Genomic DNA, 14,161 nt, shown 5'->3' on the forward strand with positions numbered 1-14,161 from the left:
CCATTTTTTACCCTTTTCTCTCTTCTGATCTAGAATCTCCTCCACGTGAAAGACTTTGTCTTTACCCAACTGGACCTTCTGTAATTCCTTCTCATAAAAAGATCCCTCTATAAGATCCCCGTCATAATCTTTTAATTTGTAGACCGGCGGAATGCGTGGCAGACATTCGGTAACGGTAAACAACTCCGAGCTAAAGCCTTGTTCGTATTTTTTGTCGAAAACACCCCTCAACTTTGATATACGCACCAAGTCACCCACTAGGAATTTAAAAGTCATTTTTTTCTTACGGCGAAGTGGGAACAAACCATACATATTTTTAAAGACTTGAAAAGAGTTTTCCGAAGAGACCTCCGAGGGCTTCATACGTATAGTCTTATGGTAGCTGTGGTTGTACCCGTTTACTAAATCCTGAACTATGTCTGTATATCGGTTGGTGTTGTGAGCTGTAAAATAGCGCCACATCCGCTCTTTCAAAGTCCTATTAAAGCGTTCCACAACCGAAGCTTTCAAATCAGAGCCTGTAGCAAAATGTACTATATTATACTTATTCATTAGCTTCTGAAATGTTTTATTAAAAAATTCTTTTCCGCCATCCGTCTGCACTTTCTTGGGGGCGCCTCCTGCCTTCAAGATCGATTCAAAGGCCCTGGTCACCTCTGCCCCGCTCTTATTTTTTAACACCCTTACATAGGCTAATTTAGAGAAAATATCTATAACCGTTAGCATGTAGCGATTTCCATCATTTTTATCGGCAAGGGACTGCATGTCACATAGATCCGCCTGAAATTGGGATAATGGATGCGTAGAAAAAACTCTATTTCTTGGAAAATGTTTTCTTACAGGTTTATGTAGAGTGTAGGCATCTTGCTCTGATAACCATTCATTCACTTTAGCATCGCTTAACAGACTACCTGTTTCTTCGACTATAGCTCTCTGTAAACGCTCTTTACCCCCATAAGACCCGGGGTTAGAGGGATTATAATATATGTTTTTCAACAGCTGCTCAGCCATCCTTCTTGCCTCTCTGAGGTACAATAACTGTAATGAGCCACTTTCATATAACGACAACATTTCAGTTTGTGAATTTTTATTTTAAGAATGCAACAATTATTACGTATACAGACAATTCAGGATTTGTTGCAAGATACAAGTCCCCGTTTTCTCAACAATCACAGCATGCAACACCCTGTATATATTGTTTAGATTTACAGGTTTGTTTCGCTGAATTTTTAAAACACACACGTCTGATATATAAGTATATAAACAACAAATATGATACACATTCACATTAAAGGGCGGTTCAAACAAATAATGTAAAATCTTAGCCAAAGTTATTTCTAGTTCTTCAGAATCCTCAACAAGCCTTGATACCATATGTGACCATTGTAAACTCTCGCCCGTATGTCGGACATGTTTCATGATTTGCTCCATTTTTAACACACGCTCTACAATAACCCCTGTATTGTGGGTTGTGTAGAACTTTACATTGTTCACTTTATTTTCAATAATCTGATGCATAACATTTGTAAGGTCTCTCAAAAGAAAAAATGTATTTATTCGCTCAAACATCGTAGACACATAGTTACCCATAGCTCTAAATAAACAAAATGTCACTCGGTCTCTTGGGATTTATTGAGCCAGAAAAGCATCACATCAGCCACCACAGCTTCCCTGTATTTGTTGTCGTCCACCAGGGTGTGTCGGATTTCTTTGAGTTTCTCATGGATGAAGATGGCCTCCTTCAGTTCATGTAGGAAGGCTTCGGTTACCCCGTAAACTCTAGGGATAGACGGCGCAATACCCATAGACTCCAGGGCGATGACCAGCGCTGGTATAAAACGGCAGGACCACAGTCTTTTCACCAGCTCCTCAAAATGATTGAAAAAGTAGTATCTAGGAGGGTCGTAGAGGCAAGGATGACGACGCTGGCTGGGATGATTGATCTCACAGCCGATGCATTTTTCTCGTATATATTCGCCAATCACCACGTTTAAAAGTGTAGCTACAGAGGCCTTGATTGTATCCACAAAAATAGTACTGGCCACCCCATCAAACACATCCTCAGGCTGGGTAAATGTCGGGGGTGTCACGGGTCTTGCCAGGGGTGCTTAGAGTGTAGGGCTTCGTGGCATAGAGTCTTTAGTGTCGGGCCCCCATGACGTAGTGGCTTCCTCGTAGATGGTCTGGAGATCCATGGTGTATGCTGAAATGAAGAACTGGCTGCTTTTTTCTTTTTATTGTAGAACAAGGCCCTTGGGTATCTGGGGGGGCGGGGTTAAAGCATCCGCTTACTTAGTTTTCTTCTGACGCTGTATCTTCTTGAGGCTATTTTGCATCGTAATCTTTACGATTCGTATATATTATGCACTTCTTTAAATGAACAAGGCTCTGACGCTGTTGGCTCTGTACAAAGAGAGCATCCAACGGTTGCAACATTTTCAATTCCAGTACATCCCAACTCTTAAAAGGAATAAGTAGACGCAGTCGGGTATCCCCAGTCAGGCCACCACCCCTAAGGTTGTGGTTTCGGATTGCCTCGGTGCCGATATAGAACTCCACGCTGCCGCACGGTCGGCCATTCTTTCTTTGTATTTTCACCCTGTGAAATATTTGTCCTGAGGAGTCAGGGGTACCTTCCCAACGGGTCTCGTGGCCCGTGAACACACTATACCCCTTGGTGATAAGGCTCAGTTCAGGACATACAACCTTGCGAAAAACCGACCAGTCTTCAACACCATATTCCAAGCCTACAGTCTGGTCTGTATATTCTTCTCCTTCATCTACCGTATAGAGGGTCACTCTACAGGCCAGGTAATCAAACCGATACCCCCACTGCTGGCCATTAGACATCAACACTTGATCTGTCAGAGCATTTGCTGGCGGTATTTGGGTTCTATACACATTTAAAAAACGTTTTTTTGGCGCATCATATATTGCTGGTTGATACTTTGCCCTTGCTCTATGGGCAACCCGAGGGCCTGCTTCAGTTGTTACCGTCATCACTTGTTTGGTACCGATCCCAAATTCCATGGTTATTCTTAAGATCTTGTGCACTCTTAAACAGGAATTGTTCAGCGGCTTTATAAGGGGCCTTAACCAACCCAAACCGTGAGAAACAGTAACAGGTTGACCTGACACATGGTCACTTACTCAACCCTGGGCATGCACCCTTCTACATGACATAGGGTCATAAATCATTACATAGGGTCATAAATCAGGCTTGGGTCATCAATCATTAACGGCCTGTCAAATGGACCCTTACTCACCCCATAGCCCCCACCTAACCAGGCTTGCCTATCAGGCTTGGGTCATCAATCATTAAAGGCCTGTCAAATGGACCCTTACTCACCCCATAGCCCCCACCTAACCAGGCTTGCCTGACCAAAAGACATGCACACGTCATCACTACATAGGGTTCACATAGCGTTCACATAGGTTCACATAGGGTCATCAATCAAAATTTTGACACGTGACATCTACTTTAATCTCTCTCCTGACAATGATGAGATAGGGAGATCAGAGAACTGGCAGTGTGGTGCCAGGACAACAACCTCTCCCTCAATGTGAGCAAGACAAAGGAGCTGATCGGGGATTACAGGAAATGGCAGGCCAAACAGGCCCACATTAATATCAACGGGGCTGTAGTGGAGCGGGTCGAGAGTATCAAGTTCCTCGGTGTCCACATCACCAACGAACTATCATGATCCAAACACACCAAGACAGTCGTGAAGAGGGCACGACAAAACCTTTTCACCCTTAGGAGACTCCAGATCCTCAAAACGTTCTACAGCTGCACCATCAAGAGCATCCTGACCAGTTGCATCACTGCCTGGTATGGGAACTGCTCGGCATCTGACCGTAAGGCGCTACAAAGGGCAGTGCGGACGGCCCAGTACATCGCTGGGGCCAAGCTTCCTGCCATCCAGGACCTTTATAATAGGCGGTGTCAAGTCATATACTATTTTCTCAGAAACCGCATGGCAAGTGGTACCGGAGCTCTAAGTCTATGCCCAAAAAGCTCCGTAACAGTGTCTACCCCCAAGCCATAAGACTGCTGTACAATTAGTCAAATGGCCACGGACTATTAAATTGACCCCCCCCTCCCCATTTGTTTTGTAGACTGCTGCTACTCGCTGTTTATTATCTATGCATAGTCACTTCACCCCCACCTACATGTGCAAATTACCTCAATTAACCTGTATAATTGACTCAGTAACGGTACCCCCTGTATATAGCCTCCACATTGACTCAGTACCGTAACACCCTGTATATAGCCTCCACATTGACTCAGTACCGTAACACCCTGTATATAGCCTCCACATTGACTCTGTACCGGTACCCCCTGTATATAGCCTCCACATTGACTCTGTACCGTAACACCCTGTATATAGCCTCCACATTGACTCAGTACCGTAACACCCTGTATATAGCCTCCACATTGACTCTGTACCGTAACACCCTGTATATAGCCTCCACATTGACTCTGTACCGTAACACCCTGTATATAGCCTCCACATTGACTCAGTACCGTAACACCCTGTATATAGCCTCCACATTGACTCTGTACCGTAACACCCTGTATATAGCCTCCACATTGACTCTGTACCGTAACACCCTGTATATAGCCTCCACATTGACTCAGTACCGTAACACCCTGTATATAGCCTCCACATTGACTCAGTACCGTAACACCCTGTATATAGCCTCCACATTGACTCAGTACCGTAACACCCTGTATATAGCCTCCACATTGACTCAGTACCGTAACACCCTGTATACAGCCTCCACATTGACTCAGTACCGTAACACCCTGTATATAGCCTTGTTATTGTTATGTTATTTTGTTACTTTATTTTTTACTGTAGTTTATTTGGTAAATATTTTCTTAACTCTTCTTGAACTACCCTGTTGGTTAAGGGCTTGTAAAGTAAGCATTTCACGGTAAGGTCTACCCTTGTTGTATTCGGCGGTTGTGACAAATAATGTTAGATTTGATTTGTTCCACGATATATAACCAGTTGATATTACAGATTCAATAAATTAATCTTAAATGGCACTTGCTTTTTTATTGACTGATGGTACAAAATATTAGGATCACCTTCCTAATATTGAATTGCACCCCCTCTTGCATTCAGAACAGCCTCAATTCGTCAGAGCATGGACTCAGCAACATGTCGAAAGTTTTCCCACAGGGATACGGGCCCATTTGACTCCAATGCATCCCACAGTTGTGTCAAGTTGGCTGGATGTCCTTTGGGTGGTGGACTATTCTTGATAAACACAGGAAACGGTTGAGCTTGAAAAACCCAGCAGCGTTCCATTTCTTGACACAAACCGGTGCTCTTGGCACCCACTACCAGGAGCGCAACTTTCACTGGGGACACCCCCCACATTCTGAAATAGCATTTTTGTCCCCCACAGTTTTATAATTGGAATGTGATTCAAAACGAGGCAATGGTTTGCTTTAGGACCATGTGGACGCCTCCGTGCGGTCAGGTAGGCTGTTTGGAGTGTTTATCACTGGATATAAAAAAATATAAAAAGTTATGTCCCCCCCCACTTCTAAAACCAAAGTTGTGCCCCTGCCTACTACCATACCCGTTCAAAGGGCACTTAAATATTTTGTCTTGCCCATTCACCCTCTGAATGGCACACATACACAACCATAGCTGTCACCTAGTCAGTCTATGACACGGAAAGAGCAGGTGTTCCTAATGCATTTTTACAGTGTTTATGGGGCTAATTAGCAATTAGGATTTGTTATCTGTAATGGTTATAATAAAGCATTGTTGCTATCTGTTGGCATATAGATAAATGAGCACTTTCTTTCCCCCAGTCAAGTAATCAACAAAAAATTAAGAACGGGAGTATTGGAATAGTCCAAACATTTCAAAAGCCCATCCCTAATAAATACATTCAAAGTCAGTTGGTTTTTCTACCATAAATGTCGACATTAAAAATGGGGCATTTGAAGACATTGGGTAATAGAACAGTGTACCGCAGATTTGTAACATTGTAGCGAGACAATGCCAACGGATCCCTCCATTGAGTGTCATAAAGCGCCCAATCTCATTTTCTGTTAGATAGAAACAGAGTTGTTCTCACTCCCATCTCTTATTATCCTGAGTCTGGCTGTATCTCAGATCACCCTGACCACAGTGTGAGAGAGAAGCGCCCGAACACAATAACAACCTACATTTCCTCCCCACGCAACACCAACCCGACAACACCACTCTTCTCATCTAGACATGCCTGTTGAGGGTGGAGGGTGTTGAAGGTGGCACAAACAGACTTGAGTCAGCCACACACAGTAGGGAAGTGCTACTGACGATATACTACCCCCATAGCGCATTCATTTAGAATTGCGAACACAAATCTAGTATATTTATCAAACGTTTGATGAGGCGCATCTACCCCTCCTTTGCTGTTCACACATTATTCGATCACTAAGCCTTGTTGACTCAACAAGCCCTTATGCGCAAATCCGTTTGGAATACTGATTGTCCAAACATCACGTTTCATGTGGCCAAAATCAGATGGGTTAATTCAGAAAGCAGTCATCCACTGACATGACTACGAGAGTTGCCCTAGAAACGACGGGTGTGCGCGAAATATCTGATTCCATGTGCTTTTATAGTTGTTCAGACTGCAGGAAAGAAACACTGATTTGAATCATAAAAAATTAAAGTTTGAGTCACTTAACTGTCAATATGAACTAGGCTTTAGAAAAGCATCCCCCACAACAAAAACACATTTGAGTTTATTTGCCGGTTTCTCAATCTTTCACCACCACCTACTGCATTAAAGGAGAATAGCATAGCAACGGCGTTGTGTATTGCGTTAATAACATTTAGATTACGTTACCCGCAGGCTATGCGGATGGTTAAAGAACGCCTTGAATGGCTAAACATGGATTTTTCTAGCTGAAGTATATGTTCATTAAAAGTAGTTAAACCTACGCCCCGGTTTGTCATTATATAAGGAACAAACATAACAGGCGTCATATTTCATTATCTGATACAGGGTGTCAGTTTCCACCAGTTACCATTTTAAACGGATGCCCTCAATTGAATTACTTAAATTGAACATGTACACGTTGTGACCATATAAAAGTAGTGATTTGTTAATGATTTGTGTTGTTATTCAAGTGAGCCCTTTAAAACAAAAACAGTCGGCTCTTACATCACCCCCAGCCAGTTAGATTGTGACCTGCACTAGTTGTCAAGGCGTTTCAGGAGAACAAACTGCTGGTCTGCAATGCAGATTATACAATCATAATATCAGTGGTACATACTACCTCAACCGGTGCCCCCGTATATTGACGCTGTACAGGTACCCCCCTGTAATATAGTCTCGGTATTGTTATTTCACTGCTGCTCTTTAACTATTACTTGTTACCTTAAATCTCATCTGTATTTTTGGAAACTGCATCGTTGGTTAGGGGCTCGTAAGTAAGCATTTCACTGTAAGGTGTTAAGCGTGTTGTATTCGGCGTATGTGGGGGCTCGTAAGTAAACATTTCACTGTAAGGTGTTAAGCGTGTTGTATTCGGCGTATGTGACAAATAAAATTTGATTTCATTCACTTGCTCTTATCATGTTTTGTTTTATATTCTGTAACATTTCACCTTGAGAAACACGAGTTGGTTATGCCTTCAGCAAAACTACCATTCCAGTATTTTACTTGCTATATTGTATTTACTTTGCCATCATGGCCTTTTTTGCCTTTACCTCCCTTCTCACCTCATTTGCTCACATTGTATATAGACTTGTTTATACTGCATTATTGACTGTATGTTTGTTTTTACTCCATGTGTAACTCTGTGTCGTTTTATCTGTCGAACTGCTTTGCTTTATCTTGGCCAGGTCGCAATTGTAAATGAGAACTTGTTCTCAACTTGCCTACCTGGTTAAATAAAGGTAAAATAAATAAATAAAAAAAGACACCGCAAAAATGACGTCTCAAAGCAGCAGACTGCAGTAAACGTAGCAATCACCTTCTGGGTTGCAACGAACAGTAGCGATTCAACATGTAGACTAAAAGAAAGGACTAAACATTAAAAATGACATTCGGATAATCAAGTCAGATGGGATCGGACGGCTACCCGCTGCTTTAATGTTCCTCGTCGCCGTGTGTAATGATATACGCACACCTGGTTTACATTTTTAAAAGTTGCAAAGTTTTTAAGTGATCTAGAAATGTGTTTGAACTTTTACATCACACCGACCGCATCATTGCATTTTTTGGTACACCACAATTACATTAATTTCCAATGAAACGTTGCGTTTGCCTTGCAGCATTACGGTTGCAATGCGTTCTTTGTGGTGTTGGATTTATGGAACGTATGCATCAGACTGTGTGTAGACGGCTTGACAGAAATGGTAGCAGAAGGTGAATGTTGAACTGTTGTTGCACATGTATCCCGATGACTGCTGCATATTATTTTACACAAGGATGCTGTCTGTGTGATCTAAGTGATAGCTAGCCCTATGCTGTGATTGACAGGTGTGCAGTAGTAGCAGTAGTAGTAAAGACCAGAGAAAGGAGAACAATTCAACCAGAGGATTTATTAATGACAGATCACGCCTTCTTCGCTGCCTCTTTCTGCAGCCTTTTCACCTCATGCTTGATGACCTTGTTCCTCTGTGGACACAAACAGCAAATCAGTGACCAGTCAAATCATTCAGGAAATGCATTTTTATCACTTACCACTATATGCAAATAAGAATTTCCCCACCACATTAGGTTGTATTGTCACATACATTAAAACCCTTCATGTGTTTGGGGATTCAAATACAACATATATGTCGTCTTACATGTAATGTGAAACCCAAAATATTCAATATAATAATGAATAATCTGAGCGTTTTCTCCACTCACCATCTTTTTGGCTTTCATCACCTTGAAGCGATCAAAGTCGGACATCTGGGCCCTCTGCAGAGACACACAACAGTTACACAACAGTTGCATCAAAATATTTGCTTATTGGACAGATTCAGGTAGGTCCATCCCCATTTTTAGCACATTTGGTTCTTTGTGAATACCACCCTGGAGTTGCAGAAACATTGCAGTAGCATAAGCCGGACAAAAAATTTTTTTTTGGGGGGGGGGGCAGTGATTCACCTAAAGCCTATTGAACTATCATATGTACAATTTGACAAAATGTTTAGCCACAAACCTCAAGGAACCAACTGTTAGCCACAAGCAGACCAAACCCCCCCCCCCCCCATTTAGAAAAACAGCTCCAGGGCTACTAAGGAGACAGAAGGCAGCTCCAGGACTACTAAGGAGACAGAAGGCAGCTCCAGGACTACTAAGGAGACAGAAGGCAGCTCCAGGACTACTAAGGAGACAGAAGGCAGCTCCAGGACTACTAAGGAGACAGAAGGCAGCTCCAGGACTACTAAGGAGACAGAAGGCAGCTCCAGGGCTACTAAGGAGACAGAAGGCAGCTCCAGGGCTACTAAGGAGACAGAAGGCAGCTCCAGGGCTACTAAGGAGACAGAAGGCAGCTCCAGGGCTACTAAGGAGACAGAAGGCAGCTCCAGGGCTACTAAGGAGACAGAAGGCAGCTCCAGGGCTACTAAGGAGACAGAAGGCAGCTCCAGGGCTACTAAGGAGACAGAAGGCAGCTCCAGGGCTACTAAGGAGACAGAAGGCAGCTCCAGGGCTACTAAGGAGACAGAAGGCCTAGTCCAGAGATTGTCAGAAACATGTAGACCCCATAAGGAGTTGCTTATTGATTAGCAGCATAAAAGTAATCCAAAAACACACTGTACCTTTCGCCTGGCTTCGATCTTCTTGGCCCAGTTGCTTTCTGCCCACTTCTCAGTGACTTGGGCCTTTTCCCAGGCGCGTCTCACAAACTTCTGACGAGCGCTGCAACACAGGAAGGGTTATGGCTCAGAGGATCCAAATGGGCAGAGAAGAACCAAAGGTATTGTGTTCTGTGAGGCTATTGCAGTAGGTCTGTGACTATCGACACAAAATCCACCACAGGGAAAACAATAGCCAAACTCAATGAATTGAAGTGTGTGTGTGCGCGAGAGGATGAGTTTTGGAACCTGCTCAGCGGTAATAAAACTGACTGAACCAATCAAGGTCTTGAGAACGGGAAAATATTCATGTGCAACCCGTAGCGAAACATCTTGCAACGCAAATACGTTTATATTGGACAAAGTTCAGTAGGTACCTTCCCTGTTTCGTTCAGTTTGCTTGTGCTTGATTCCTAGTAAATACAACTCTTGAGGTTCTCTCACTCACCTGTGTGGGACTTTGATGACGTAGTCAGTGAGCTGCATGCACTTGAAAGGCATTGACTGTCTCTTCACCCCTGTGCAGGGACCATCCACCAATGCCTGAGACAAACACACCACAGACAGTTTAATTAAAACATGTCTATGCTGAGTTGAACCGTTCTTAAAATGTGTTAGTTTACGCCAACAACATGGCTCTACCACTCACACCGTGGGGAGTTTTTGGTTAACTCATTGGACACTTTGAAGCAGGACTCTGGGAAAGTGTTGGTGGATAAAAGACAGACAGACAAACAACCGCTACCAGACTAGGTGTTTCAGGTACCGGTTTGGAGCCGGGCTCATGCTCCAGCCCTGCAGCAACACCAGTCAACCAATTCCAGGCCAAAAAGAAGACTTGACTAGTTGATCATGTGAATCTGATATGTTACTGCAGTGTTGGAACAAGCCTGAACAACCAGTAACTTAAAAGGAAGAGAGTTGGAGACCTCTGGCATAAAGTCAGGATATCATCAATGCTATGCTTACTCTGTTTTGGTCGATGACATCAACGATGGCCACCAGGCTGCCTGCGTGGGGCCCGAAAGAGATGTAAGCAACGCGGCCAATCTCAACGTAGCGCTTGAACACCTGCAACAAATAAGTTGTTAACTAGCTTGGTAGGCAAAGATCCAGAAAAGAGAATTATGGTAGGCTGGACACTTTTAACAATGCTTTTTTTCTGATAAAAACTAGGTCATTACATCAGCTGTGGAACCCAGTTTCATAATATTACCATATGTCCCAGCTGCTTAATTTAATCATGAAAAAGCAGGCCTTATTTCGGGTCATTTTTTCGCCCTGCCAGCTCCTATTAGTTCTAGTGAGCACCAACTCGCCTTCTGAACGTTCTATTTCCATTTATTCTACGTTACAATGCCTTCTTTGCTATTGTTGGCAATGAGATCTGCCCACGTTGCTTGTAGTTAAAATGTTAACAAATCACTCATGGAAATGTGGTAGTCGTCCCAATTGTTTACTATAGGGAAATATAGGTATGTATTTCTATTTTGGCAAATATCTGTACATTTTTTCTTCAATTGGACACCATTTTTAAAACTTGATAACCTCTCTCTAATTATGTAAGGCTGGGCAGCTTACTCAGTACTCATCCAACGCCAGCCCCGAAATACCCTTTACCCTTGGAACGCTAAGCTCCTCCACTGTTTTGGAAAGGCATGCTGGTATATTTCGCCAAATCTCGCATCATGTATATTTATTTATTTTTTCAAGCCGGACACCATTTTAAAAATCAGGATAATCTTCTCTTTGTAATTACACAAGGTTGGGCAGCGTGCTCAACTGTCATCGATCGCTAGATCAGAAATAACCAAAAGTTGCAAACATTTTTTACCCTACTTCCTCGTTATGCACACTTGGCACCACAGATGTGCGGATGTTTACTTTCTACACTAATACCTTCTCAGTTTGGTCCTAAGATTGTAGTGGTAAAAATTTTAAAACGGAGGGGGATACATGTTGGTGCCATTTAGGTGAAATTGAATTATAAGCGTCACTCCAGTCAAAACAGGCTCTGAACATTCGACACCATTCATTTGCTATGGGCTCGCGCTAGTGTTCCAGCTTAGCCACTGACTTTTTTTCAGCTTTGGGTGAATTTTGACTCTTGTCCAGCCTACTGGCGGACAAAACACTTAGACGTGGGGTCACTAGCTAACTACTTTCTTATAACCCTCTCGACACTGTCAAAAACGTAGATGGGTTATCGTGGTTAGCTAGCTACACGTTTTCCAAATTGTGATTTACATTTGGGACATGGCTATTAGTTTGTGGGAAAACACCAATACCGAGAAGTGTATAGACGCTAACAAGCTGTACCGGAGTGGTATTAGTAACTTATCCCTAAGCCTAGCACGCTAGCAGATAACGTAACTACAGTTAGTTTACATATGGCCGTGGAACAACAAAAAAAACTAAGAAAACAAATACAGAAACTACTCTGCGTTCGCTCTTCCAATTAGTTTGATGCTGGCGCTGCCTAAACTCGATAGTTGACTAACGTTAGTCTACTGATTATCGGCCTGTTCTTCACCACGTTGTAGCATGCGGAACAGCCGACATTTTTATTATGTCCAAAACCCATCGAAACTATTTTCTTCAAAACTTTCAACGCTAATAAAGCGAACATAACGATACACTATGTATTTACATATCAGTTGAGGGTGCTTAACAATAAGGAATATTTTTATTTAATCATTTTTTCAAACTCCACAAGCTTCATTGCGAACTCACCATGATGGCAGTCCGCTTCAGAAAGGACGTACCAGTTTCCGCTCGACGCAATTACGCTTTCCGGTCTGTAAATGCGCACGCGCGTGTGAGGGATTTCTTATTCGCGTGGTTGGATAATGTTTCAGTTCGGAATGCTCATCACGCCATCTACTGCAGAGAAGTGTGTTGGTGTCAAATACAGTATGAACAGCTTTATATATATTTACACAATTATATGATCGTTCCTTTGGTTAAACATTTTTTTGGGGTGGGTGTACACCTGAAGTGAATGATGAAACAGTGTATCTTCGCAGCTGCAAATGATAACTTGTTCTCAACTAGCCCACCTGGTTAAATAAAGGTGAAATCTTCAATCCACACAACAATCTGAATCAATTTGACTAGGCTTGTACAAATCAGAATCAGAATCATCTTTATTCGCCAAGCACATAGTCTGAATGTTCACCCACGACTGCGTGGCCATGCACGCCTCCAACTCAATCATCAAGTTTGCGGACGACACTACAGTGGTAGGCTTGATTACCAACAACGACTAGGAGAAGGAGATGATTTTGGACTTCAGGAAACAGCAGAGGGAGCACCCCCCTATCCACATGAGGGCCGTCGTGGTTTCAGCTTGAGGGGGAATATACACGGCTGTGACAATAACCAAAGATAATTTTCTTGGGAGATAATACGGTCGGCATTTGATTGTGAGGAATTCTAGATCAGGTGAACAAAAATACTTGAGTTCATGCATGTTGTTCCAGTTACACCATGAGTCATTAATCATGAAACATACACCCCTGTCCTTCTTCTGCCCGGAGAGATGTTTATTCCTGTCGGCGCTACGCACTGAGAATCCAGGTGGCTTTACCAACTTCCACAGCATATTCAGAGAGAGCCATGTTTCCATTGAACAGAGTATGTTACAATCCCTGATGTCTCTCTGGAAAGCAACCCTTGCCCTGATTTCATCAACCTTGTTATCTTGGGACTGGATATAAGTGAGTAATATACTCAGAAGAGGTGGGTGGTGTGCGTGCCTCCAAAGTCTGACCAGAAGACTGCTCTGTCTCCCTCTAGTGGCATGAATTTTGGGTTGGCCTCTTGAATCAGTTCAAATGCCCTGGGTGGTGCGGACAAAGGATCCACTTTGGGAAAGTTGTATTCCTGGTTAATTAACATCACTCTGATATTCTGACAATAAGAAGTTGTCTCTTATGGGTTTTGAACCCCATACCTCTTGCACCCTAAGCAAGAATCATACCCCCAGACCAACACGCCAGATGCTTATACTTTTTACTTGTGGATATGGTGCTACTAGTAGAAGACAACATACTCTGAACGTTACCAGGGGATATGGTGCTGCTAGTGTGAGACAACATACTCTGAACGTTAACAGGGGATATGGTGCTGCTAGTAGAAGACAACATACTCTGAACGTTAACAGGGGATATGGTGCTGCTCGTGTGAGACAACATACTCTGAGTGTTACTTGGGGATATTGTGCTGCTAGTGTGAGATAACATACTCAGAGTGTTACTTGGGGATATTGTGCTGCTAGTAGAAGACAACATACTCTGAACGTTACCAGGGGATATGGTGCTGCTAGTAGAAGACAACATACTCTG

The 14,161-nt window shown here is 43.0% G+C and overlaps 1 protein-coding gene across 1 annotated transcript; it reads right to left on the minus strand.

The window, feature by feature from the left end:
• Positions 1-8,547: 8,547 nt before the first annotated feature.
• On the minus strand, positions 8,548-12,644 carry LOC109876522 (60S ribosomal protein L14). Its single transcript, XM_020468930.2, has 6 exons — positions 12,549-12,644; positions 10,785-10,886; positions 10,264-10,358; positions 9,780-9,879; positions 8,881-8,934; positions 8,548-8,643 (listed from the first exon to the last, which is right to left on the minus strand). Exons 1-6 carry the CDS (start codon positions 12,549-12,551, stop codon positions 8,581-8,583), a joined length of 417 nt encoding a protein of 138 aa, XP_020324519.1. The 5' UTR covers positions 12,552-12,644; the 3' UTR covers positions 8,548-8,580.
• Positions 12,645-14,161: the final 1,517 nt, after the last annotated feature.

Source organism: Oncorhynchus kisutch, linkage group LG14 (genome assembly GCF_002021735.2).
Source record: "Oncorhynchus kisutch isolate 150728-3 linkage group LG14, Okis_V2, whole genome shotgun sequence".
Taxonomy (NCBI): domain Eukaryota; kingdom Metazoa; phylum Chordata; class Actinopteri; order Salmoniformes; family Salmonidae; genus Oncorhynchus; species Oncorhynchus kisutch.